At 38.7% G+C, this 24486-nt stretch overlaps 1 protein-coding gene across 13 annotated transcripts in view; it reads left to right on the top strand.

The window, feature by feature from the left end:
* Positions 1 to 24486, top strand: part of Tcf4 (transcription factor 4) — a 347226-nt gene that overhangs the window by 107215 nt on the left and 215525 nt on the right. For all 13 annotated transcript variants that reach the window (XM_046419428.2, XM_046419435.2, XM_058571344.1 and 10 more), the window contains 2 exons: positions 12196 to 12257; positions 15601 to 15697. In XM_046419428.2, coding sequence (XP_046275384.1) covers positions 12196 to 12257; positions 15601 to 15697 — 159 coding nt within the window. The remainder of the gene's footprint in view (positions 1 to 12195; positions 12258 to 15600; positions 15698 to 24486) is intronic.

Genomic DNA, 24486 nt, shown 5'->3' with positions numbered 1-24486 from the left:
GGAAAGAAGCATAAGACAAAAGTGTGGTTCCGTGATTGTGAGATAAAATGGGAAACCCTTCAGTCAGGTCTCTTTGATCTGAGTAGAAACAAAAGGATGTCAGTTGAACACATTGTCACATATGGGATCTGGTTTTGAATACAATCATTAATATCAAGAACTGTTAGTCAGTTTAAGTGTGTTTCATATGAGGATACACGTACACACACGAAAGAAGAACCTTTGCCAGTGTTGTTTGGGCATTTGGCTGACATGGAATTGTGAGGACATTTTTCTAAGACTTTCTAAGTCAGGAATGAAATCCATTAGCACAGTTCAATTTACAAAGTGACAAGGGCTGTATCCAAAGGTTAAAGGGACCATTTCCACCTTACGTTGATTACAGCAAGTTAACTCACACCATACTGGGCGGGATGTGCAGGTTCTGTTGGAATGCCAGGGCTCCTCTCAGGCTTTGTGTGGTCAAACCCTCCTCCTCACATTGCTGTGGTGGCTAATTCGTTTCACACCCCATCTCTCAAGGCGGGAATATATTCTTTTTAAGTGTCAGTTCACATCCCCCCCTAAAATTTGTGGAGATGTTCCCCACTTTAATTTTGCCAGCCTCTGCGAGCCACACTAGATGTTTCTCTCTGCCTGAGTGAGCTTTTCTACCCACCTGGCTGTAGTGGGGAAGTGCTGCTGTCAAGGCAGTTCTCTCTTTTACAACTGAATTTTAGAATCCTGTGGAGGAGGGGGGCGGATATGACGCACAGCCCCTTAAGGTGACTCCAGAATGGATGGTTCGCCCTGGCTTTGTGCATTACACTAATTCACAAGCAGGTTGCACAATCTTGCCTTCATTTTGGTTGAATTCCTTTAAAGTTGATACAGTGAAACTAGGATGGTGGCACATGCCTGTAATCCCAGCCATCCGGGAGGCTGAGGCAGGAAGATTGTAAGTTCAGGGACAGCCTCAGCAACTTAGTGAGACCCTGTGCTGAAATAAAATAACCAAAGGGGCTGGGAGGGTAACTCAGTGGTAGTGTGCCCCTGGATTCAGTCCCCAGTACCAAAATAAATAAATAAGTACATAAGTAGATAAATAAAAATTTAAAAAGCTATAGAAAAATAGAATGATATGTTTAACTTATTCTTGTCTCTCTCCTCCCTACCACATCTAGGTGAGAAGGTTACCATTAATGATGGATACATAGAAATGTCACTGAAATAAATGAACTATTGAGGAATATTTCTTATTAGGGCAGAAATTTCAGTCAAGTTTTGCATCGATAGCCTTGCACTTCTGCTGTTGTAAAAATCACTTGATCACAGGACAGAGGATTTGTGAGACTAGCTAGGAAACTATTATCTAGAATGAGGATGGGGAGAGAGGGGTGGAGAGAATTTTCACTTTTTACCTTAAACAGTTTTGTATTTTAGCTTTTTTTTTTAACTAACATATAATTAGAAATTAGTTTTAATGGTCTTGAAGAATTTCTCCATAGACTTCTGGTGAATTATACAGGGAAAGATTTATAAGTATACATCATAGAATATGCTGAGCACCTTGACCAGGTGATCAAAATTAGCATAACTAATGAGACTCAGACCAACTCGCTATCCGGGGCTCCTGATGTGAAGTCCTGGGGAAGACCCCCCCCACCCCTCCCAACTTTTCTTTTTGAAGTACTGAGATCAAACCAGGGCCTTTGCCTGCTAAGTAAGCACTGTAACCCTGAGCTACATCCTCAGCCCTTTTTGTTTCATTTTGACACAGGGTCTTGCTAAGATGCCAAGACTGGCCTCAAACATGAGATCCTCCTGCTTCAGTCTCCCGAGTAGCTAGGATTACTGACCTGTGCCAGTGTGTCTAGCTTTTGTAGTGTTATATCCACCTGAATATAATCATAAGGAAGCATCAGATCATCTCAGATTGAGAAACATTCTATGAAATAACTTGCCGTATTTTTCAAAAATTCCAGCATCACAAAAAAGAAGTACCTAGGAACTATTTTTGATTAGCATAGATGAAATCTTTATCACAATTAAATGCATGACGCTGGACTGAATCTCCTACCACATGTGGGGAAGTACCAGATTCGGATATGGATTCTGCGTTGGATGGGAGTAGCCACGGTGAATTTCCTGATTTTGATTACAGTTTTTTTGTTCTTAGGAAATGCATACAGAAGTACCAAGGGGTAAATGTAATTGATGCTACCTACTCGTAAATGGTTCAGAAACAACATATTATATAGTTTAAACTGCACTATCATTAAAAACATAAAAAAGATTAAATATAGGAAGAATTTAAAAATACGTATATTGATCTCAACCTTTCCTCTTTTTTTTAAGTTGTAGATGGACACAATACCTTTATTTTATTTATTTTTTATGTGGTGCTGAGAACCAAACCCAGTTCTTCATACATTCTAGGCAAGCACTCTACCACTGAGATACAACCCAGCCCATATCAGTGTTTTTTATGTGGTTCATTGAAGGTATTTTGATCCTCAGCTTTTGAGAATCACTACATAGCACCTGGATAAATTATAAATTCCCCTTTTTGAAAGAGTTGGTAGAATCATATTGAGATTGGTCTTGTGAAAATAAATGTTTCCTCAAAATTATAGTGAATGGGTGAAAACAGATTTTGTTTAGTTTGAGAATAAGAAAGAGTGGTTCCTGGGTTTTAGCTTAGTTGGAGGAACTGTCAGTTAACCAGACAAGTAACTCTTCTGAATAGACCATAAACATTAAGTGCTTTATTTAAACTTCCATTCTCTCATAATTCTGATTAACAAAGTCATAGTATGGTTAAGTATCAGACTGTAAATTGAGGTGAAATACTTCCTATTGAGCTTATGGAGTAAAATAAAGAGATTTTCCCTGATCCAAGCCATTACAATTTCACATTTGTGAAGTATTTCAAATTCATTTTTAACGGACTGCTTCTCTTCAAATACATGTGGAGGTAGATTTAGAAAACTGTAAACAGTGCATGCATTTTTATAGATTTCCATTGTATGTGGTTGATACCGATTTACCTCTTTTTAATTGTAACAGATGAAGAATTAGTAGTTTAAAATGGTAAGAAGTGCATGTTCTGCTGTGATCAAGGAATTAGATAATCTGGCTTGTTTGCTTAAGGGTTCTGTGTCTTGAGACTTTTATAGGGCAGTATTAAAGCTCTGAGCCTTCTTATTATGCCAATACCCAGAAGATTGCTTTAATGAGAAGTAAAGGGCCTTTTTCCAATTACAAGGGAATAACTGTATTAAGTTCCTGTGTTATGTCAACCTGCTTTGATTTGATTACTCTGAAAGAAATGGATTTATCTGTCAGTGTTACTTAATTAAGCTTTCTCATTGATGTTTTGCAGAGTAATATAGTGTGGTTTGCACATTTGAGCCTAAATACGGAGAAAATTGGCCTAAAACTAAGACGTGACCCCTGAAGATAACATGGAAGATTGATTGGTTGTCATTGTCAGGTCACAGGATGTGGTGTTAAACCGAGGTGGAAGGATTGTGATGTTGAAATTCTTCTTTCAATGAAAATCTGTTACAGGAGTGATTATTTTAAGCAAAATAACACAGCTTCTGGTGTTAGGCAGCTGGATTTTAGGGAATAATTTTGAGTATTTAAAACTGTTATCTTTCATCAATATTGGTCAGGCATCTGATAAGAGAATAGATGAAATGGAGAGAAGTATGTTTTGTTAAAGTATAAAAGGAAATAGAAGAGGGAAAAAAAAACACAGAGAGAATACCATTTGGGAAAAGTAGATCACTGTTGTGGTGATACTGAGCAATTATAGCTTATGGTCATTTCAATTAAGCCAGGCTCCCTTCCTAGAACCTCATGAGCAGCACCCCGGGGAGTAAAGAGGTACAGGGGGAAAAGAGGGAAAGATAAAGCTGCAGTTATCTTTGGCTCTTCCTCCCCCTGACTTGGGGATATATTAAGTAAATTGTTAGCCAAATAGTTAATTTCAAATATTTCGTATTTCTTAAATCATTACAGTAGTATGGATTTTTTTTAAGCATAAAAGTTACATGTAATTATACACGTAGTTTATCAGCTCTGTGTGCTGTTGTATTAGGAAGCAAAGCATATTCTTAAATTTATTTCTGTTTAATTTTTTTTTTTTCTAAAGTGTTTCCCTCTTACTTCTCACAACTTTGTAAGGGGTATTTGCAAATATATTTTTAAAAGGTACCAAGCCCTTGGCTGAACACTTGTCCACAGTAGCTTCGCCTTTGATTTAGGAACTTGGAAGCTTATCTGCAATGTTGGAGTGCAGTGATGTTAGCCTCACCTGACCTCAGAGATACACCCTCCAAGAGCATTTTCTTAGACTGATTTTTATTAATTGCTTTTAGAATGGTCACATTTCCAAAAGTCAAAGGGAGACACATACAATTCACATTATTCCACTCTCGCCTCAGGTTTTCATGGCTCCTCTGGTTTCTGAGCTCTTGTTTAGAAGCGGAAGCCCAGGGAGGACTGACTCCTCCTCAAGGAGGAAGATCCTGGCTAGCTGGCCTCAAAAAATTTGAAGGGCTGCTGAAATACATCTCTCTGGAATTTTTTGAATATTCATTATTCAAACTGGACTATTATTCAGGTTAGATTATATTGACAACTCCAAAGCATAGGGATTGATATATAGTAAAGTCTTCAAGATTACTTTTGTTTCAGTTTCATAACTTTAACTGTCTACCTTGAATTTTCAAAAAGACTTCTGAGTTTCAAAATAAAGAACACCACTGACATAATTGTAACATGATAGTTACACACTTCTTTTTGTGACCTTAATATTACCCAAGTTGCATGGTGCAAGAAAATGCTTTCCCTTTTGGGTAACAGTGCACAATGGAATTAATTCTGTATTAAGTATATGAGATTATTTAATGTCATTTTGGAAAAAGCTAATTTTGCACTTAAAGTACTATTGTTTCAAACAGTGTTTAAAAGACATATTAATGGACATTTAAGCTGGAGGTTAATACAGTCTGATGTATTGTAATATTTCCCTTCTGACAATGTTTTTCTAGTATGCTTAATCCCCACTATATCCATTTTGCCTGTATACACATGCCTGTGCACACACACACGTGTATCTTTTCAGTTTCAGATTTGATATGGAACTCATTTGTTCCCAGATAGCTGGAGCTGGCAGCAGTTGTCTAACAATGGAAAGCCCTGTTCTGGGTTCCCTCTGTTTGGCGTATTTTAGGATTTGAGTATCAACACAACCCTCATCCTTTGCTCAGTAGGATTTGGGAAGTGCTGGGAGTTTCTCGGCAGTGTTCAGATTACTCATGATGAAGCATCAGATCTTGCTTCTAATAGAAAACAGAAGTAATCATGGTTGTGTGGCCATGGCCTATCAATATTTGGAGCTCCTCAGCTCTTCCTGTGCCTGTTCTAGTACTCAAATTTGACTTCAGATTACTCTACTTAGAGCTTTTATTACACTGGGTGCTAATGAAAATGTGCACATCCTTAACACGCTCTTTGCTGATGAAATATTTTGAACTCTAAATTCATCTGGCACTGACAGAGAGCATATGCCATCTCAGTTTGTGTGGTGGGCTCAGCCAAGGGTTCTTCCTGGACTAGGAAATTAGTAGGAGCTACAGATGTACGCAGTCTGTGCGTCTCCATGATGGTGTGGAGGATCTTTGATGGTGTCTGTTGTTGCTGGGAGAAGGACCTGGGACAGTGTAGACAGACTTCAACAAGTTTCAGAATGACTGTCTTTGCTGGAAGAGCTTAACATCCTCAAGTCTCTGAACACATTCTGATTGCATAGAAGAGCAAGACTTTATAGACTCAGAGAATAATTCTGAATACCACTGGTTGTTTCTGTGACATTGGGAAACTGTGGGATTTGGGATATTTAGCATGTTTTTGGCTCAGAGTTTGGAAAGAACCAGTCCACACCTCTACTTTTAACCAGCACAGGTAACTCTCAAACTTGTTTCTTTCAAATTAAAGTTAAACCTTCATAGTATTTAGGTTCTTACTCATTGCAGGCTCTAGTCAATGTGTGCAACTTTGACAGCACGTTATTTATATAGCACATGTAGAAATATGCTGTCATGGTAAAATATAAAGGGAGTATGCTACACTGAACCAAGTCATTGACCAAATATAATGATTATTAAATTCCCGCTATGATTGAGAGGTTCGTGGAGAAGGTGGAATTTGTATAACCTCAATATTTGTGTATTTCTAAGATCCAAGAGAGTATTATATTAAATTTCTGACCTGTTTGGCCGAAATGGAAATCATAAAAATGTGAGGCTCTAAGTTCTTTAAATAAATCACACTTTTACATATTTCAAGTGGTTTGGTTGTAGGTTGGAGGATATTAGTGAATTAGGCACTCCTGGTAGGGATGGCCTATTTACGATGGACCAGGCACTTCACTAAGTTTTTAACAAGTGTAAATTAACTCATTTGCTGCAACAGTAATTCCTTAAAGTTGCAGATGCTGTTGCTCCCTTACCTTCTGTTAGATATCAACCTAGGGTAGGTCTTGGATGATCACTTCTGTTCTCCTTGACCCAAGAGGCCTTAAGTTTTCTAGGTTGGCAAATGTCCTCAGGGCAAAAATGTCTTTTCTCCCTCCCTGGATTCTAGCTTTCACTTTGATTTTGGCTTGATGATTCCTTTCTATCCTGTCAGCTCATTAGTATTTTAAAGAAGATGTAAGAAAATGTTATCCATCATTTTTAGTTTTCTGTGGGAGAGTTGTCCAAATATACTAGCCTGCCCTATTTCCAAGAATGGAAATCGAACTCGCTTATTTTACAGTTCACAAAAATAAGTTCAGAGAGGCCAGTGACTTGCTAAGACCATGGAAGTGGTGAAGGCTGAGTCCCTGCCGAAATCTAGGGCTTCTCCTACGGCCCCCAGTTCCCAATGCTGGGCTTTCTTGGGTTTGTCCAGTTTGTCTGGTTGTTTTGATCCCATTGTCCACTATAAGCAAAGTGGAGATTTTAGTAATCAAATCCTAAGAGTAAAATGTGCTTGGAAAAATCATAGAAGTGAAAAATTGTATCAGTACATTTTTCCTTGAAACGCAGTGTTTGGACCTGTTTCTACCTAAACTAACTACATTTCATGTTTTGGCACTGAAACGTCAGACATTTTAAAGGGGGCTCGAGCAGAATAAATCAAATACAGTGAAACTTTCTGGATTACCATGTTTCCTCCCAGAGCAACTGTCAATCTCATGGAAGTGACCAAGTTTTACTCAGTTGGGGTGGAATAAGGAGTCTGAAAAATCTTGAGCATTGGAGTCCATTTCAGTCTTTGGGCTGGTGATTGTCTCATCCACTGTTTTCCTGTTGCTCAGGCTACCAAGATATTGCTTTGGCTTTTTGTGTTTTGTTTGTAAGTTTTTTAGTTGTAGATGGACACAGAACCTTTGGTGCTGAGGATCGAACCCAGGGCCTCACATGGGCTAAGCAAGCGCTGTACGGCTGAGCTACAAGCCCAGCCCCTTGCCTTGGTTTTTCATTCCCATCTTAAAGGGGGTCAGCACCCTATCAGGAGCGCATCGAGCGCGTTTGTTATTGAAAAGCCACACTGGAGCTACATACCTCTCCTATATTGCTTTTCCTCAACATCTAGATGTAAACATTCTCATTCAATATTATATTCTACTTTCTACCTGGCGATGTTTTAATTCCGTGGGGAAACAGTGGGCCCAGCTAGTGTTCTGTACCACATAAGATATGGAGAGGTACTTAGAGGGTTAAGCATATTTCTTTCTGTAACGTTTGTGTGTTTAAACGTGTAGCTGTGTCACTGTGTGCACACCTCCATGGCTATCGGTGTGATAAATCCTGCATGCTTAGTGAACTGTACTATAGAGCCCCCTCACAGACTTCACCTGAGTGCCATTGATTGACACTGTGGACAGCTCTGTCACATTCTGTCCAGTGTTGGGGGGTCTGTAGGCTTTTCCATCAAGTTTAATATCAGGGCTAGTTGTGTTTCTCCTGGGCAATTTGGTGTGTTTATCTGATTGGTATTGTCTTGTTTCAGTCTTTACTTGACCTACTTAATAACTTCTAAACTTTGACCCAGTTCTAACAATTATCCAGTTTGTCACAGCATGCGTTTTGATAAGCCAATTATTCCTCTGGCTTTATTGTTTCAGTTTTTTATGTTTTATCTTCTTGATTCTCTCAAAAATTATATATATTTAATACTGTGTGTGATTTCTGTACTCTTTTGTAAACACAAGAATGGATTGGAAGCTCCCAAACAACTACATTCACACTGTCTGGGAAAAAGTGACAGGAGGGAATATCCTAGCTGGTTGTAAATAGAGGAAATTCCTCCTCAGGAGGCAATCACCATTTGTGATGGTGGAGGAAAAGTATTCACTGGGTTCAGCATCCCACAACACCTGTGATTTTGTTCCAGATATACTGACACCTTGGACAAGGTTGTATCCCATCTAAGCTTCAGTTTTTTCATATATAAGATTGGGAGACTGTAGGATATTACACTGTCTAGCACTGTATCTGACATGCACTTGGGCTCAATGTGAGCTGCTGTTCTTTTCTGGGAGGTGTGGAACAGTTTAGGCAGAAGGAATAGCAGGAACAAAGACCTGACCGAACTGAAGCATGGGCAATGTTCAGTGGGGCATACCAGACGGCCAAGTGTAGGTCAGGTACAGGGTTTACATAAAAGGTGAGTCTAGACAGGATCCCATGGGATGCAGATGAGATGGGAGTGTGTACTGAATGCTGCTGAAACTGGCAGCCCAGACAGGAACGCTGCAGTATGGAGTGAGACTGGCCATTGTAGAAATGTGTCTTGTGTCTCTAACAGCACAGTCTTGTAGTTCTCAGACACCTGTGTGCATGAAAATTACCCGAGGACCTTGTTAAAAACACATTTATTTATTTATTTTTTGGCCTCACCCCTGAAGTCCTAGACTCAATAGGTCTGAGATGGCCCCTAAGAAACTATTTTGAAATGAGCATGCCGGGTGATCGATATGTAGGTGGCTGCGTGTTGAGCTCCACTGGACTCGTTATTGAGGAAATACCTGCTCACTAACTGGCAGGTCTGAGGAAGCTTAGGGGAAGGAAGATGGAAACAAATGACTGAAAAAGTACATGTTTACCTGCATTATGAATGACCGGTATCCAAGCTATAGCTTTGTCTCTTATTGCTATGAGTAAATGAGCATCAGTTATATAGATTTTTTTTTCCAGATAAAATACAATTAGAATTCATACGATAGTTCTATTTATTGGGTTTTGTAGAGCTGGTGATTTGTCCTCATCCTCTAGATCTAGCAGGAGGCCAAGGGAGGGAAGAGCCTGTTCAAAAGAGAGCAATAAAAGGGAGGAGGCAGAAAAGAAGGCTCTGGCAGCATGAGTCCAGGCAACCAGCAAGATGGAGATGGGAGAGGATGGGAAAAGAGCAGTCGGATCTGATTGGTTGGGAATCTATTTGTGAAGGAACCCAGCCAGTATTTAACCTGTTTTGAAAAAGCTCGACTTCCAGCATTTTTAATTAGTGGATTGCTCGCTTTGAAATTGCCCAGTTGGGAATACTCAAGTTTTGATGTGTTTTAGCTGCCTGCTAATTAGCAGGCAGCTTGACCATCATTTTTCCTTTATTTGGTGGACAGAAGATGTATATAAAGGTCCCTTGAAACATTCCAGGTCAATTCTGGGTTCCAACGTGGAAGAAACTGTGTATTTAGAAAGAGTTCTTCCTAAACTGTAAATCAAATTTTAATGCATCGCTTTCTCCAACTCCATTCTTTTTGCTCTAGCACGGGGCTTCTCGATCGATCTCTGCATAGCTGATATTCGGGTCCAGAACGTGTTTTATTTTAGGACACTGCTTTGTGCCTTTCTGGAATGCTTAGCTGCATCCCTGGTCTCTGCTCATTAGATACCAGTATCCTCTCCTTTATCCCAAGTTGCAAAGACCAAAAATGTCTCCAGGCATTGCCAGTGTTCTTTGGGGGTGAGAATTACCTTCATGGAGACCCACTGGCTTGGTAGCATGGTCTGGTTTCCTCTTGGTCTCTGCCTACTTTATATGTTTCAAATCCTTTTTCTGTTTGAAAAGATAAAATTAGTCCAAATAACGTGCCGTCTTATGGTAGGTAGAGGGAGTCAAATCTGTTCCTCTAGTTACTTTTTGGCCAAATACAAGAGCTCTCGAATTAATCCAAGCTGGCTGTTACAGGTGAAGAGGAAGTTGAGTTGTGCCCAAATTTTGAAAACTTGCAGTGGTTGAGAGATTTTGTTATTTATACACTTTTTTTTTTTTGGCTGACAATGTTTTTTATTTAAGAATTAAGAGAGCCATGTAGTCTACAAAAAGTACTCATGTGAGAATCCCAGGGGTAGTAAGGAACTTCTTCAAGTACTTTAGTTCAGCATATACAGGATAGGCCAGCATGTTGGTTGTTAAACAGCAGATTTGGGGAAAGTTTTACACCTTTCCAGTTCCATGTCGTCCCCAGAGCTTTCTTCACGTGCCTTTAAGCTCACAGTGCACTGATTCTAACCATCCACGGGGACATCTGTTTGCAGATGCAATATTTTCTAAAGGACCAACCAAAAGGAACTGAAGTACTGTTGGTTGATTTGTTGTGTGTGTATATGATATGAGTGTGTGTGTGTGTGTGTGTGTGAGAGAGAGAGAGAGAGAGAGAGAGAGAGAGAGAGAGAGAGAATATTCAGGTTCAGTGGTAATAGGTCAGTTGCTGTTCCATCTCTCTAAAGACATTCTGTAACACCATGTACTCCACAGTACCCAAAAATAAATCAATTAATTATACGGTGATTACTTCTGCTGATAACAAAATAGCAGTAATAAAAAGAATGACAGTAGAGCCTTCAGAGAAAAAACAATATCACTGAAATGTTAGGAAACACAATAAATAGAACAGTGTTTCCTGGACCAAAGTTTCACATCCTCTAGTTCTGTTAGGGCCTGTTTGTGATGGCTGGCTGTTACCGACAGTGATCAGAGTCATGGAAAGGGGAACTTTTCAGGCTTACCGTGGGCCTCTCATCAAAAATCTGAGTCATTCCTAAATGGAGAGTGACTGCTCTTACACTGCAGTACTTTAAGCACTGAGGATGACAACGGGGCTGTCTCACCCTGCCTTCCCAGTGTTTGCCATTGGAAGGACTGATGGGACAGTTATTAATCTGATCAGCCTGAGAACTTCACTGGGACAGAGTTTAATGGATTTTAAGTTTCTGGTAGTTCTTGTAGTTCTCTTTACCATTATTTATCTAAATAAAATATTGCTTATTTATTTATTTAAAATTATTTATTTATTGGTATTGGGAGGTTGAATCCAGGAGTACTCTGTTCTGAGCAGCGTCTCCAATCTATTTTACTTTGTTTTGAGATAGTGACCTGCTAAGTAGCCCAGGCTGGACTTAAAGTGGCAATCCTCTTGCCTCAGCCAACTGAGTAGCTGGGATCACAGGTGCGCACCACTGCACCATCTTGCTTTTGTGATTTAATAACAACGTCCATTTCTACATCTCAAAGTCCAGGCAGAGGATCATAGGCCAAGTGATGAATCTAATTAAAAAAAAAAATAACAATTAAAAGAGAAAATGTTGTCTCAACCTAAATAACTTGAAAAAAAGAAATCCTCATATCTCTGTTCTATACTGGTGGAAGTTGACTACTTAGTCCATTTTTTTGGCTTCTATTTTCTGTTGCATGGCTGTTGTCTGGTGCCATAAGTCTTTATTAGAGAACAAAAAATTCAGCAGCGTTAAACTAACAGCTGTAAGCATTAGTGTGGATATTTATCTCAATTTAGCTTCTCTTTTGGATTAAGGTTATGTTAGTGTATTTTTAAACTTATTTTATTGAAAAGATTTTAATAAAACTTTAAGTGCAGTTTCGTGTCTATAAAAATCGAGGCTATCAAACATTGTGAAGGATGGAAGTAATTTTTCTGTGCATACCTCTGGTTCCTGAGGGTCCAGTTCATTTCTGCTGTGAATTTAAATGAGTTAATTTAAGTAGATGGGTCAGAAGCCACTATCATCATGGTAGCCCTGTGCCTGGTTCTTAATTAAAGGCAACAGGAGATTAATTTGAAACATTAATTTAAAAGTGCATATACAAAAAGAAAGAATTATTGCAAGAAAGCCTAAAGAACTTTTCTCTTGTCCCTAGATGTAGAAGACAGAAGTAGCTCAGGGTCCTGGGGGAATGGAGGACATCCAAGCCCGTCCAGGGTAAGTATATCTAATCTCTTCTTCCACAACCAGACATCCCACATATGTAAATTGAAAAACTGAAGGAGAGTTTCTCACATGCATGCTGACACACGCGCGCACACGCACACATACACACCTGCCCAGATACATATGCATACCAAGATTAATGAGGATCAGCTTGTCTTTGGAATTTGTTTTTTCATTCTCTTTTTGGATACCATTTCTGAATTTACACCTGTTTCATTTGTGCCCACCAGAAGGAAAAGCCTTCATTAAATATTTCGCCTTACTTTTGCTAGTTATGATCTAATATTCTAGAAAATTATTTGTTGAAGATAGAATAACTGAAAGCAAAATCCTGATAATCCCCATAACCTTGGTGTGACTAGACTCTGGAATCGTCTGGAAGACACTGTCCAAGGCCTGTCCTCCTAGTGCAGACTGTGTCATGAGTCTGGCTCCGTGTCATGCTGGGTACACATTCCAGCAGCAGGGCCCTTTGCTCAGCAATTGGATTCCTTCACTTATTTAGTCTCAGATTTTTGCTGCCCTTTTTCATGGACTTTTTTCTGTCATTGGTTGTACCTTTTGGGTGTATGGGGAAGATCATGGGATGGGGTGGGGTAGGGGGTGATTCATTTGGGTTTTTGTATGCATATGACCTCGGGCATGCCATTTCACTTTTTTTGGTCCTCCATTTCCCTAATTCGTAAAAGAGAGCATTGGAACCAGAATATCGTCTGTGTTTCTAATAATTTAATGATGTGATGTCTTTCACTGACTTTTTCCTAAGGCCTCTAAAACCCATGTTAGCTTTTGTAACACGCGCGCGCGCGCACACACACACACACACACACACACACACACACACACTTCCAGATTGAAAGTAGACTCAGTGCACATTTTAAAGCACATACCTCTCCCTCCCCTAGCTGGGCCTCTAGATGAAAGACTTTGTAGTGAGGGAAACGTTTTTTTAATATTTATTTTTTAGTTGTAGTTGGACACAAGGCCTTTATTTTATTTTATTTTTTTATGTGGTGCTGAGGATTGAACCCAGGGCCTCGCACATGCTAAGCGAACGCTCTACCACCGAGCCACAACCCCAGCCCCTGAGGGGAATTTTTTGCTGCAAGTGTTCACATCAGTTTGGAGTGGAGCTGGAGTATCTCTATTTTGGCATTAGAGGCAGGGGAGGTCATCAAGTTGTCAAAACGAGGACATTTTAGCAAGTCATAGTTACACATTTCCACCTGTCCTTGGCACTGGGAGCTCATGCTAGTGTTCAGGGTAGAGCAGGATCTCTGAGCTTACTATGAACTTTGTTGAGCCTCACAGCAGCTGTCGAGCTTGACATTCTAATGCATTATATGGATGGGTTGAGGAAATCTTTCCTCCTCCTCATGTTACAGTCTGCACTTGCAGAAATAAATCCATTCCCTTTGACAGCAAGTAGAGATGATGGAGCTCCCTTCTCCTGTTCAGTTCATTCAGATATACTCAATTTCTTTTTCTTACATATGATTGTATTACTTGTAATTCAGTACAGTACTATGTGTATTGAACTGTATAGACTTTGTAAGAAATAAGAAGTATTTGTTATTATTATATATTATTTCTTACTATACGCATTTAGTTTATACACATGGTCCTTTGGGTTTGGCCAACAAAGTCCATTTAGAATCATTCTGACTTTCATCTAAATTTGATGTTTACTAACTGCCAGTTTTCTTTAGGAATATATTCAAGAATAGTTTTGAGTCAGTATATTATCATTTATATTTTCCAAAACCAGGGAGTTTGCATGAAATAGATAATTTGCAGACTTGGGCCCAGACGGCCTCACCATGCCCCTCTCCTACTGTCTTCGACTGGTGATGTTATCTTCCTTGCAGCACTGCACTGAGGATTAAATTAGATAATGCATATTAAGCTTCTAGTGTACTGTCTAGAATGAGGACACTTAATAAATAATTAGTGTTATACAATGCCTGGTTATAAAACCCACAACAGGTATTTGTAAAAAGAGACATCTTTTTATATGTGGACATATTGACAGAATTAGGTTACCGCAGCATCCAAGTTAATTTTTGCAAATGGAGAAAGGCGATTGGAAGCAGACTTGTTTGTCCTCTGGGTTCCAGTCGTTCTCCAGCAAGGTGACGATGTGCCTTTTCATTGTTCACACAGAATCCATCTTTTCTGTGTGGGCAGACCCTGCCCTTTGGCTCACACGCCAACTGATACTTCTAAGTAAATTTGACTTAGACTTTATGGGCAGCTTAACCAGCTGAGCAGAGTCCTTCCCCACCACCCCCTTTAGCTACTTTATATAGAGAGACTGCAGTTTGAGTTCTATAGTACAGATGATTTTAACTCTTATACGTTATCAGATTTCTCCATTAAGATTTGAATGACTGGAAAACTTAAAAACATCATTTTAACTTAAAATTCCCAAACAAGGATATAATTACAATAATAAAAAATATGTGTCCCAGATTTTCTGTCTTAAAACTGATTTTTTTTTGTTTTTGTGTCTCATGTATTTGGCCAACTCTGGACATACTAGTTTACACTAAAGTTTTGATGTTCATAGTTGTGTTCGAATATTCTTCACATTCCTGTGTGTTAATTACTGATATAATGAACCCATTCTCTTAAAACCACAAGGGCAACTGTAATAAAGCACTGAAACTTCAATATCATAAAACCAAATGTTGTTGTTTAAATTCCTCTACCCTGGTCTTCCAAAAGCAAATCATTACAGGCTGTGGGTAGTTTCCCCTTATGGCACAATGTTGCTTTAATGTGAGCTCATCAAAGGAATAATTTTTAATATGTGTAGTATAATTCCTATGTGTCTGCTGTTTTACATGCATTATTTCATGTCAACAACTCCATGTGGTTGATGCCATTATTATTATTATTATTATTATTATTATTATTATTAGGAAATTTAGTTCAGTAGATTCTAGACCTCTTTATTACCTACTGTCTCTGTGAAGGTTAGCTTCCTTACAGTGAGGTTCCAGGTTCAAGGGAATAATGTACTCCAGTTGCTCTGGGTGGGAGAGATTGCAGTAGTATGAGTATGTTTATGTGTTGATTTCTTTCTTTCTTTTTTGGTACTGGGGATTTAACTCAGGAGCACTTAACCACTGAGTCACATCCCCAGCCATTTTAATTTTTTTTTAAATTTTGAGACAGGGTCTCACTAAGTTGTTGAGGCTGGCTTTAAACCTGTGATCCTCCTGCCTCAGCCTCCCAAGCCACTGGGATTACAGTCTTGAACCACCGTGTCTGGCTTATATGCTGAAATCTTGATGTGAAATTGAAACTTACACTATTATTTTATTTACAGAACTATGGAGATGGGACTCCGTATGACCATATGACCAGCAGGGACCTTGGGTCACATGACAATCTCTCTCCACCTTTTGTCAATTCCAGAATACAAAGTAAGACATGTTTTAAATTACTGTGCACTTTTTGAACGCTTATGTTTAACCATGTAGCAGAAACCTGCCTCAGACAGAGGTTTCTGGTTGACTGGGATCTCTAGTTGCAGAACAGTATTGACAGTCTGTGCTGGTTAATAGTAGATCCATGACTAAGTTCTATAACTATGTAGGATTAAACAATTTCAGTGATGCTGAATCACTGAGGAAATTTTGTCTTTCTTCAACATACAGCACTTGCCCAATTTCAATATTGCAATAGTAGTTTTTGCAGTTAAGGTCAATAAAATCAAAGTGGCGAATACTTCTAATAAAAATGTCATTGGGCCTGATGGTTGGCAATGATATATAGTACATGTGAATTTTTATTATTGGGGTTATGGAAATAAATAATGTCAATGGGCTTAGTGTGCTTAAATCAGAGTAGGATGTTCAAGTGGAATTGTAAAAGCTGTTGTGTATTTATCAAGGTGTGAACTATAAGTGCTTGTTGTCTAGACAGGCCCCATCCTGCATTACTGAAAGCAAGCTACATGCCTGCCTGTAATTTGAGGCTATCTGTGAATTTGTACCTTGCCCTTGATATTGGCTTCCTGAGCATAGTTTTCTGCTTTTGACTACTCTGTAGGGATGTTTGTTTAACAGCAGTAACCTGAGTGATGAAAAGATAATTCATAATGGCTTAAAAGGTCCCAATAGCTGGCTACTTCAGTTTTGATTGAAGAAATGATCTTTGTTCTAGTTAATGTGAGTTCTTAACAGTGTTAGTGAATCTTTCAACCTGCCCAAATTCTATTGCAAATCTGTCAGTAAAAGATTTCATGACATAAGCTGTTGGACCGTTCTCCAAAGGAAAGACACAGCAATAATTAGATCATTCTGAAACTGTATTTCCAAATGGTTCTAAAGAATGTCCTAGTTTTAAAGCCTTGGAAGTTGTGCCAGTTCCTTAACATGGGGATGGTCCAAGGACTATCTCAGTCATTAAAAAAAAAATCATTAAATCAGCTATTTAGCATAGAATTATTTTGAATGGACAACTTGTATGTTTGTCCCTTTGTGTGTGTCCCCAGCTTTGAGTGCCACAAAGTTAAGTTTGATTCTTTTTTTTTTTTTAAATTTCAAAATGGTAGATTTCAGATTTCTGTTTTAATTTGGTAACTAAAGGAGGATCCTAGTTCTATGGTAGTTGCTGATAGGGAGGCATATCAGCCTTCCTGTTTTCAGGATATGTAGAGATAGATAATAGATATGTTTGCCAGCCTAGATTTTAAAGGACAACTTGAGACTCTTCAGTGTTAGTAGAACAGTTTTAATTCTTCCGTCTCTGCTTCTCTGTTCATCTTCACCCAACTTCACAAAATAGAATAAAAGATTCATTTGAAATTGAGTCTTGAGGAATAGCACCTAAAGAATATATTAACTTCCTTAGAAGATTTATAAAATTATCCTCTGATGAGTTAAAGTAAGTTAGAATAAGTTACTAGTCTTATTTAGAAGTTTACATTATAAATGTGAAAAACTTTAAAGAGCTGCTTGGGGAATTACTACTATAAAATATACCAGTTAATTAAAATATATTAAAGAATTATTTTCATACATGTTTCCTCATGGTCAACTGTTTTACAAACCAAATTAGTTCTCAGTCCAAATAGTATTTAAAATATAAGTGGGCTGACACTGTGCTGCGGAGAGAGCGGATTCTTTTCACTTGGTTGTTGTTTAAGCTGAAAATCCATGTCAGCCTTGCCCTTTTATCCCATCTGCCTTCCTTCCCATTAAACTCTTAAATATGGAGGCCGAGACAGTCTCCTGCATTGTGATAGGAAATGCTACTATGTCCACGAGGCTCCCACCCACTGTTCCCAATGAAAGGACTTCTCTGTTAGATAAGCTGTCTGGTCTGAAACATGGCTCTTTATTGTTTACAAACTGCTACATTTTCCACCTCAAGCAGATTTTTGCACAGAAAAGAATTGTGCTTGGGCTAAATGGTTTATCTGACATTAACGGGGCAGTGTCACTCTTGGGTCAGGGAAGTCGCCCTTAGAGCGCGAGGGCACTGCTCAGTGTGCAGAAGAAAAAGAGAAAGAAAGACTTTGAAACAAGTATGAAATACCTTACATTTTTAGTTGAGACAAGAATTTAAAAATATTTTTAGAGAATGACAAGGATACTGTATTAAAAACTCTTCTCACCTCTAATTTCTCTCATTGCAAAGCTTTTTTGGTTGCCTTGGGTGTCTCAGGGCCAGACTTTAGGAACAAAGATTCTCATTGATTTTGCCCAGGCGGCTGTTTATTTAAAATGAAACCACTTCTAAGATGAGTCGTGTTTCGTGTAAGGTTGCACCTTTACAAGAAAAAGACATATGTCATTTTTAAGAAATTAAGGATAACCAATTCATAATAAAGATAAAGTAAGCTCTTTAGGGAACAGTTGGAACTTATAAAATATATGTTGTAGTCTAAACTGTTCTTTGTGTTCAAGCTCCTATTATATGTTATTTGACCTTTGTGGGCATTTTCCTTGTACCAAAAGAAGGCGGTATTAGACTTTACTGCAAGTTTTGGACAACAGTCCACTCTTAGGATCTAACTGGTTTTCATTAAAACTACAAAGGATTTCTTTACATTTCAGAGACTCAATTACTCCATGATGTCACATTAGGGTAAAAGCTATAGCATCAGAAATAAATCAGCCACTTTATTGGAGCAGATTCTCTATTGTCAAATCAATCAAGCCTGTGACTGAATTAGGCGTCTGCTACAGAAATAAGTGACACTAATTTTACAGGAAAGAGTTATTAACTGCAGATGACCTGATTTTTTTTTTTTTTTTTTTTTGAGGGGAGAGGATAAACTGTTTACTTTGTAAGGTTATATTTTACTGAAAGCAGAGAAAAAGTACTACACCACTTTCTACTTGTGGGGATGAATTTTATTATATATTTAAAATATTTTATTCTTTATGACAATACACTATTTTAGGGAAGTGAAGTAGGCATTGCTAACAAATTTGCCCTTGAACTCCTCAATGGTCACAAAACCTTTGATTACAACTCTGAACTTTTAGATTTCACATGAGTGGTTTTACATAAATATTACAGTTGTTGAAAAAAATACATTTGTTCAGCTCTCTATCTCAAATTTATGCAAAACGTGATATAAATGATAATGGTGTTAAAATAATTGTTAATATATTCTTTTAGAAGTATATTTTTGTGTTTAAGCTCCTATTATATGTTATATGACCTTTGTGGACACTTTCCTTGTACCAAAAGAAGACAGTCTGAAAATAATATCTTATTTCATAGTTTGTGAATCTCTAAAATAAAATAAATGAACACATTTGTACTTATGTGTGTGTGTGCACACTGAGACACATGTGCTTATTATGCTAGAAGAATTCATGACAGTTCTTGGGTTATAAGGTTGTTTTTACTTTTTACATCAGTTTGTGATTGTGGTTATCACAAAGGTTTAGTGGGTTGATATTAAAGAAAAATATAATGAAAATAAACAAAAAGCAAGATTCCAATTTTAAAAAGAGTAGGCATGAGTGGCTTTTTGTTTTTGATGTTCGAAGGGTTCAGCAGGATTGAGACCACAAAAGTGACCACCTGTATTACCAATTCATATGCTATTCTCACCTAATATTTACTAGTGCTTACTCATTGCATGCATTGAGTAGATGCAAACCAGTTTGCATTTTGCCTTAGATGGAATTCCCTGTACTGTTTTGTACCAGGAGACAATAAGTCACTTCTTCCTAGTGCCTGGTTGTGATTATTAATTATAATAATATACACTAGATCTGTCGGAAGTTTGTTCACTGCACTTTTAAAACGGTCTTATTAAACCTTCACAGGTGGTCAGTTGGGTAGCTTTCAGAATATGCTAATCGGGCAGAGGGGTCATGAGTCTGAGTCCTGTGTCTTTAAGAGGATTATTTATATGCGATAGAATACTTGGAAAATCCTGGCAAGAAGTTTATACAAAGAATATGGATTTTTTAAAAACATGCTTTCTTTTTCTTTTTGTCTGGCACTGAACTTTTGCAAGTTATTGTTCAAATAGTTTTACAATGATAGACAATACATTTTCAAACTCAAACTTTTTGATCCAAGGAGGGATCTAAGCATGTATTTTCCTTCCATTGTTCCAGAGCCTTAATTGAAAACCAGATTGAGGCTAAGTGAGCATGTTGCCCAGTAAGATTATCTACATGAATTGGTGACTGAAGGATGTGGAAAGTGATACTTTTGTACAGTTGGGTGCAGCTTAGTTCAGCATCAGCTGCCGCGTCTTCACATGCGCCATTGTGAGTGGCTCTGTGTCCTTACCGGGGCGTTTGGTTCTTGTGCTCCTGACAGTGCTGCACCCGGGCACTAAATAATTCAGTGCCATAGAGTAACTGGTTTCTAAACTAGCTCAGTGGAACATTTTACTGCAGGATTAGACTGAGGTTTCAGGCAGAACTGAAGAAAGCTGCTGGCTTATAGGCTGACCTTTGAATCTCATCTGGGTTAGCGGTTGATATTTTGATTTGGTTACTGTGGTCATATTGTGACAGCTGCTAGCTCATTATAATTCGGTTCCTCTGCTCCATTTGCCTAGCAGGAATATTTAGGTTTGTATTACTTCAGAGTGTTTATGGCTACCCTGAGTTTAGCCCAGCATAAAGGTGAAGTGTTGTGACTTCTTTGAAATCCCAGTGGCAGAGGCAAGCGACACAGTGTTCTTGTAAAGCTGCAAATGGTGGTAGGGGCTAAAGCAGGGAGTTTTTCTTTTCATTGAAAAACTGAAAATACTCAATGAGTCGGCTCATACTAGACAAACTGTTTTTGGAAACCTTCATGTACAAAGGAAAAGCAGGACCACAAAGAAATATAATCTTTTCAAAGCATTGGTAGGATTTTCTCTGCCCCCTCGGTCAGTTGGGTTTTCCATGCAGGAATGTAAATATTATAAAAACAGCAAAACCTATGCACTAATGGCAATCATTCAGTATTTGAAAGTTCCAGAGGTTAAATACTATTTAAGAAATTTCACTTAAATGGAATTGTGAATATAGATGTCAGCTCTGGAAATTTTAAGTCACCTTTAGAGCGTTCTGAAGATGGATAGAAGAGCAGGCTGTTTGCAAGTTCATTAGTTAAGGACATCACTCTGTGCACTTTCAGTGTCTTTTTTTTTAACCCTTGGTAGTGCTGAGAGTGGAACCCAGGGCATCACACAGGATAGAACAGTGCCCTACCACTGAAGTGCATCCGCAACCCTGGTGTCTTTTTTTATGGCATGTTTTAGCTTTAAGTTAACAAATATCATCTTTTCTGATTGGACTGATAATGTGATACCAGCAATTCCTGAGATAAGAAACCTTTACTAGCAATCTTACTTGATTTTATTTTCTGGGTTTGAGAGTTTTGAATTTTTAATTTGTTAAACTTAAAATATCTTCCTGAAATATTAACAGATGTGAATACTTTTGGGTGTCATCACCAGTGATTTTAGCAATCCTGCTGCGCTAAGGCTGGGAGTCAGGAAACTTGGGTTTTCTACTCTGCTCTATCCACCTGTGTCCCCAGCTCAGCCCGTTTTTCCTCTTCGAATTGAGGGAGGCACAGCCTTTGGATTTTCTTGGAGGCAATTTTCTCATCTAATGGTCCATTGATCTTTTAGATATGCCATTTTGCCCTTATACTGTATTTTATCTTTAGAGATGTTTTGTTGATCTTTCTAATCCATTTATCTCAATTTTATGAATATCTTCAAGTAACTGGTAGCGATATGTTTTCCAAATGTAATTCTTTTTTTTTTTTTTTTTTTTTTTTAGTTGTAGATGGATACAATACCTTCACTTCGTTTATTTAGTTTTATGTGGTGCTGGGGATTGAACCCAGGGCCTCACACATGCTAGACAAGCACTCTACCACTGAACTACACTCCCAGCCTCCAAAATGTAATTCTTTAGAGCCTGATTTCAACTGAATCTTTCTTTTATGCCTCAACTCATTGCAAATCTATAATTAATGGATTGGAAGGATCTGGGATAAAATAATAACTCAGTCAGTTGAATCACCAAGAGTAGTGTTTGGCATAGGCCAATGCTTGGCATAGAATTGTGAGACCTCAATAAATGACCATTAAATAGTTTAATACTCGAATGAATCAGGGAACCAGATATATAGGGTGTAAATCCTGAAGGAACAGCCCATAAATTAAAGTCTGGCCTACATCTTGCTGAATGAGGAGGGAAACCCTAAAACAGTCAGTAAATATAGAAATCCAGTTTTTATTTTATAGTTCCATATCCTTAACTGTATTTAACGTTCTCCTAATGTTGGGGTACAGCTCATGTTACAGTATGGTAGATTTCATTGTTCACAATACATACCACAAATTATTTGATGTGTAGGTGGCAATAAGTAAAATCAGTAAGATTCTGAAGAACGATTGAAAGAAGTTGATTGCGCCAGCATTCAGTTAATTATTTCCCTCTGTCTAGGCATGAACATTTCCGTTCTTCTTTCAGTGGTCTGTCTTTCCATTCTGGCACCTACTCTGTAATGTAGCACAACGAATACTGTGATTGTCAGATACTTTTATAGTCAGAACAGTGTTACAAAACCTGGCTGTATAAAATTAGGAGAACTGATCAACTAGAATAATGTTGCTTGAAGATTAGGGCCAACAGCGATGCGGAGGTCTTCCGTCTTCTTTCGAAGTACTTAAGAGGAACATCTCTCACAGAAAATTACTGACACTAGGACAAAATAATAAATCATTTATCATAAAAAAGTAGTTTGCATCAGGAATGCTTTTGCTTGGACGTACTGGAAAATTTGACTAATAGTGGCTTAAATGTAAATTTTCTCATTCTAGAAGTCTGGTGGCAGGACTCTGCTAGAATTTGTTGGCCACTCAGTGATGTCAGGGTTGGTGGCTCTGTGCTTTTTTTTCTGCCTTACTTTCCTTGTCCAAGGATGACTGTCACAACTTCAGGTACCTGGTTCAGGAAGGCTGACTTTGGCAATGCTCATCCCATCTACCTCCCATGGGTAGCATGGTGACAAATAGCGTCTGCAGCCTGTTTAATGGAAACAGGAAACAAACACCGACTTATAGTGTTTGACATATATATAAGGGAAAAATGTAGACTTTTCTATTGAACAGTTGCAAACTTCCTTGTAATAAACAAAACATCAGAATAAGTCTCAACTGTATATTTTGGTCAACAAGAGTGAAAGACAAAGAGACATGGAGAAGGTTAAAATTTATTGCAAGGAAGCAGGTGGAGAAAGTCCCGGCATGAGAGTGTTGCATGAAAAAGACAGAGTGAGGCAAGCTGTTAAGGTTTTGCCTTCAAGGCCCGAGCCTTCTTGTCTTCATTCCCTGAACAGGGCAGCAACCAGTAACCCGCTTCTTGCCTGCATTCCTGAGAATCTTCTGTTTTAGGTTTTGCTTGACTTCCTGCCAACCTGTCCAGGGCACCTAGGTCAGGCAGCAGGCCGTAGATCCAGCCACCAGCCTTTACCCTAGTCTCTTTGGGGTCTTTGGCCAGTCTTACTCCCACAGTCTCCTGTTGCACCTATTCAGAGCAGGACTGGCACCTTGGAGCAGCAAGGTCCCGGGACATGCCATTACAAATGACGGACAGTTCCTCCCTCCCCTGGACCACTGCCAAAACAGTCTCCAGGGAGCTCACCTCCACCAAGCTGCCATGCCACTGTGAAGCTCTCAGACAAGAATGCCCACTGCCTGGGGGAAATCCCTCCATTTTTATTTAATATGTACACAGTTGTCGATTTTTAATGTGGAGGATTAGGTGCAGCCAAAAGACATTTAATTTTAGAAAGCGTGCCAAGACTGGATGAAATCATGAGAGCTGCATCCATCCAACTTTTGGCCAGAAGTTTCTTAGCCCCGTTGAACAGTATTGTGGCATGAGTCAGGTTGATGAGATAACACAGGTGGGGGAAGGGCCATCTATTAACACAGGTCAACAGAACAGGAAAGAAACAGTGCTGTTTTTATTTAGTAGTAAATTTTTTTTTCCTCAATTGTTCATTAGGAAGATGGTTTCTTTGAATTTGGTACAAGCTTAACACTTAAAACCTTGTCTGTGACAGTATCAGCCAGTACCTGTTCCTTTCCTGATCCTGGATGGTCGTGGGTAGACATCATATCTCTCTCTCTTCTTTCTTTCTTTCTTTCTTTCTTTCTTTCTCTCTCTCTCGCTCTCTCTTTCTCTCTCTCTCTCTTTCTTTCTTTCTTTCGTAGGGGGGTCTTGGGATTGAACTCAGAGTCACTTAACCACTGAGCCACATCCTCAGCCCTATTTTGTATTTTATTTAGAGACAGGGTCTCACTGAGTTGCTTAGCACCTCCCTGTTGCTGATGCTGGCTTTGAAATCGAGATCCTCCTGAGCCACTAGGATTACAAGTGTGTCCACCATGCCCAATTAGACATCCCATTTCTTAAGGCCCTTGATGTTCTCAATTCCGGGGGAGTCTTTTCAGTATAGCTCAGAGGCCTGAAAACCTGACATCTGTGAAAATTGTGTGTCTCTCTCAAGTGTTCTTTTAACCTTCAGAAAATATATAAATGTTCTCTTTGTTTGCATTGTGCTGTTAGTTGGGAGCAAAGAAGCAAAGGCTCTTGGTAAGCAACTGGATAGCACAGAGGTCCCGTGGCACAGTGCAATATCAGGCTCTTGGAGTCACTTCTGTCCAGTCTTGGCTCTTACATTTCATGGTGCTGGGACATTGGACAAATTCTTTCTG

The sequence above is a fragment of the Marmota monax genome, unplaced genomic scaffold (assembly GCF_021218885.2).
Source record: "Marmota monax isolate L192 unplaced genomic scaffold, Marmota_monax_Labrador192_F-V1.1 WCK01_AAM20220418_F8-fsc00088, whole genome shotgun sequence".
NCBI lineage: Eukaryota > Metazoa > Chordata > Mammalia > Rodentia > Sciuridae > Marmota > Marmota monax.
The sequence above is the reverse complement of the archived record's forward strand: the minus strand, read 5'-3'. Positions and strand labels throughout refer to the sequence as shown.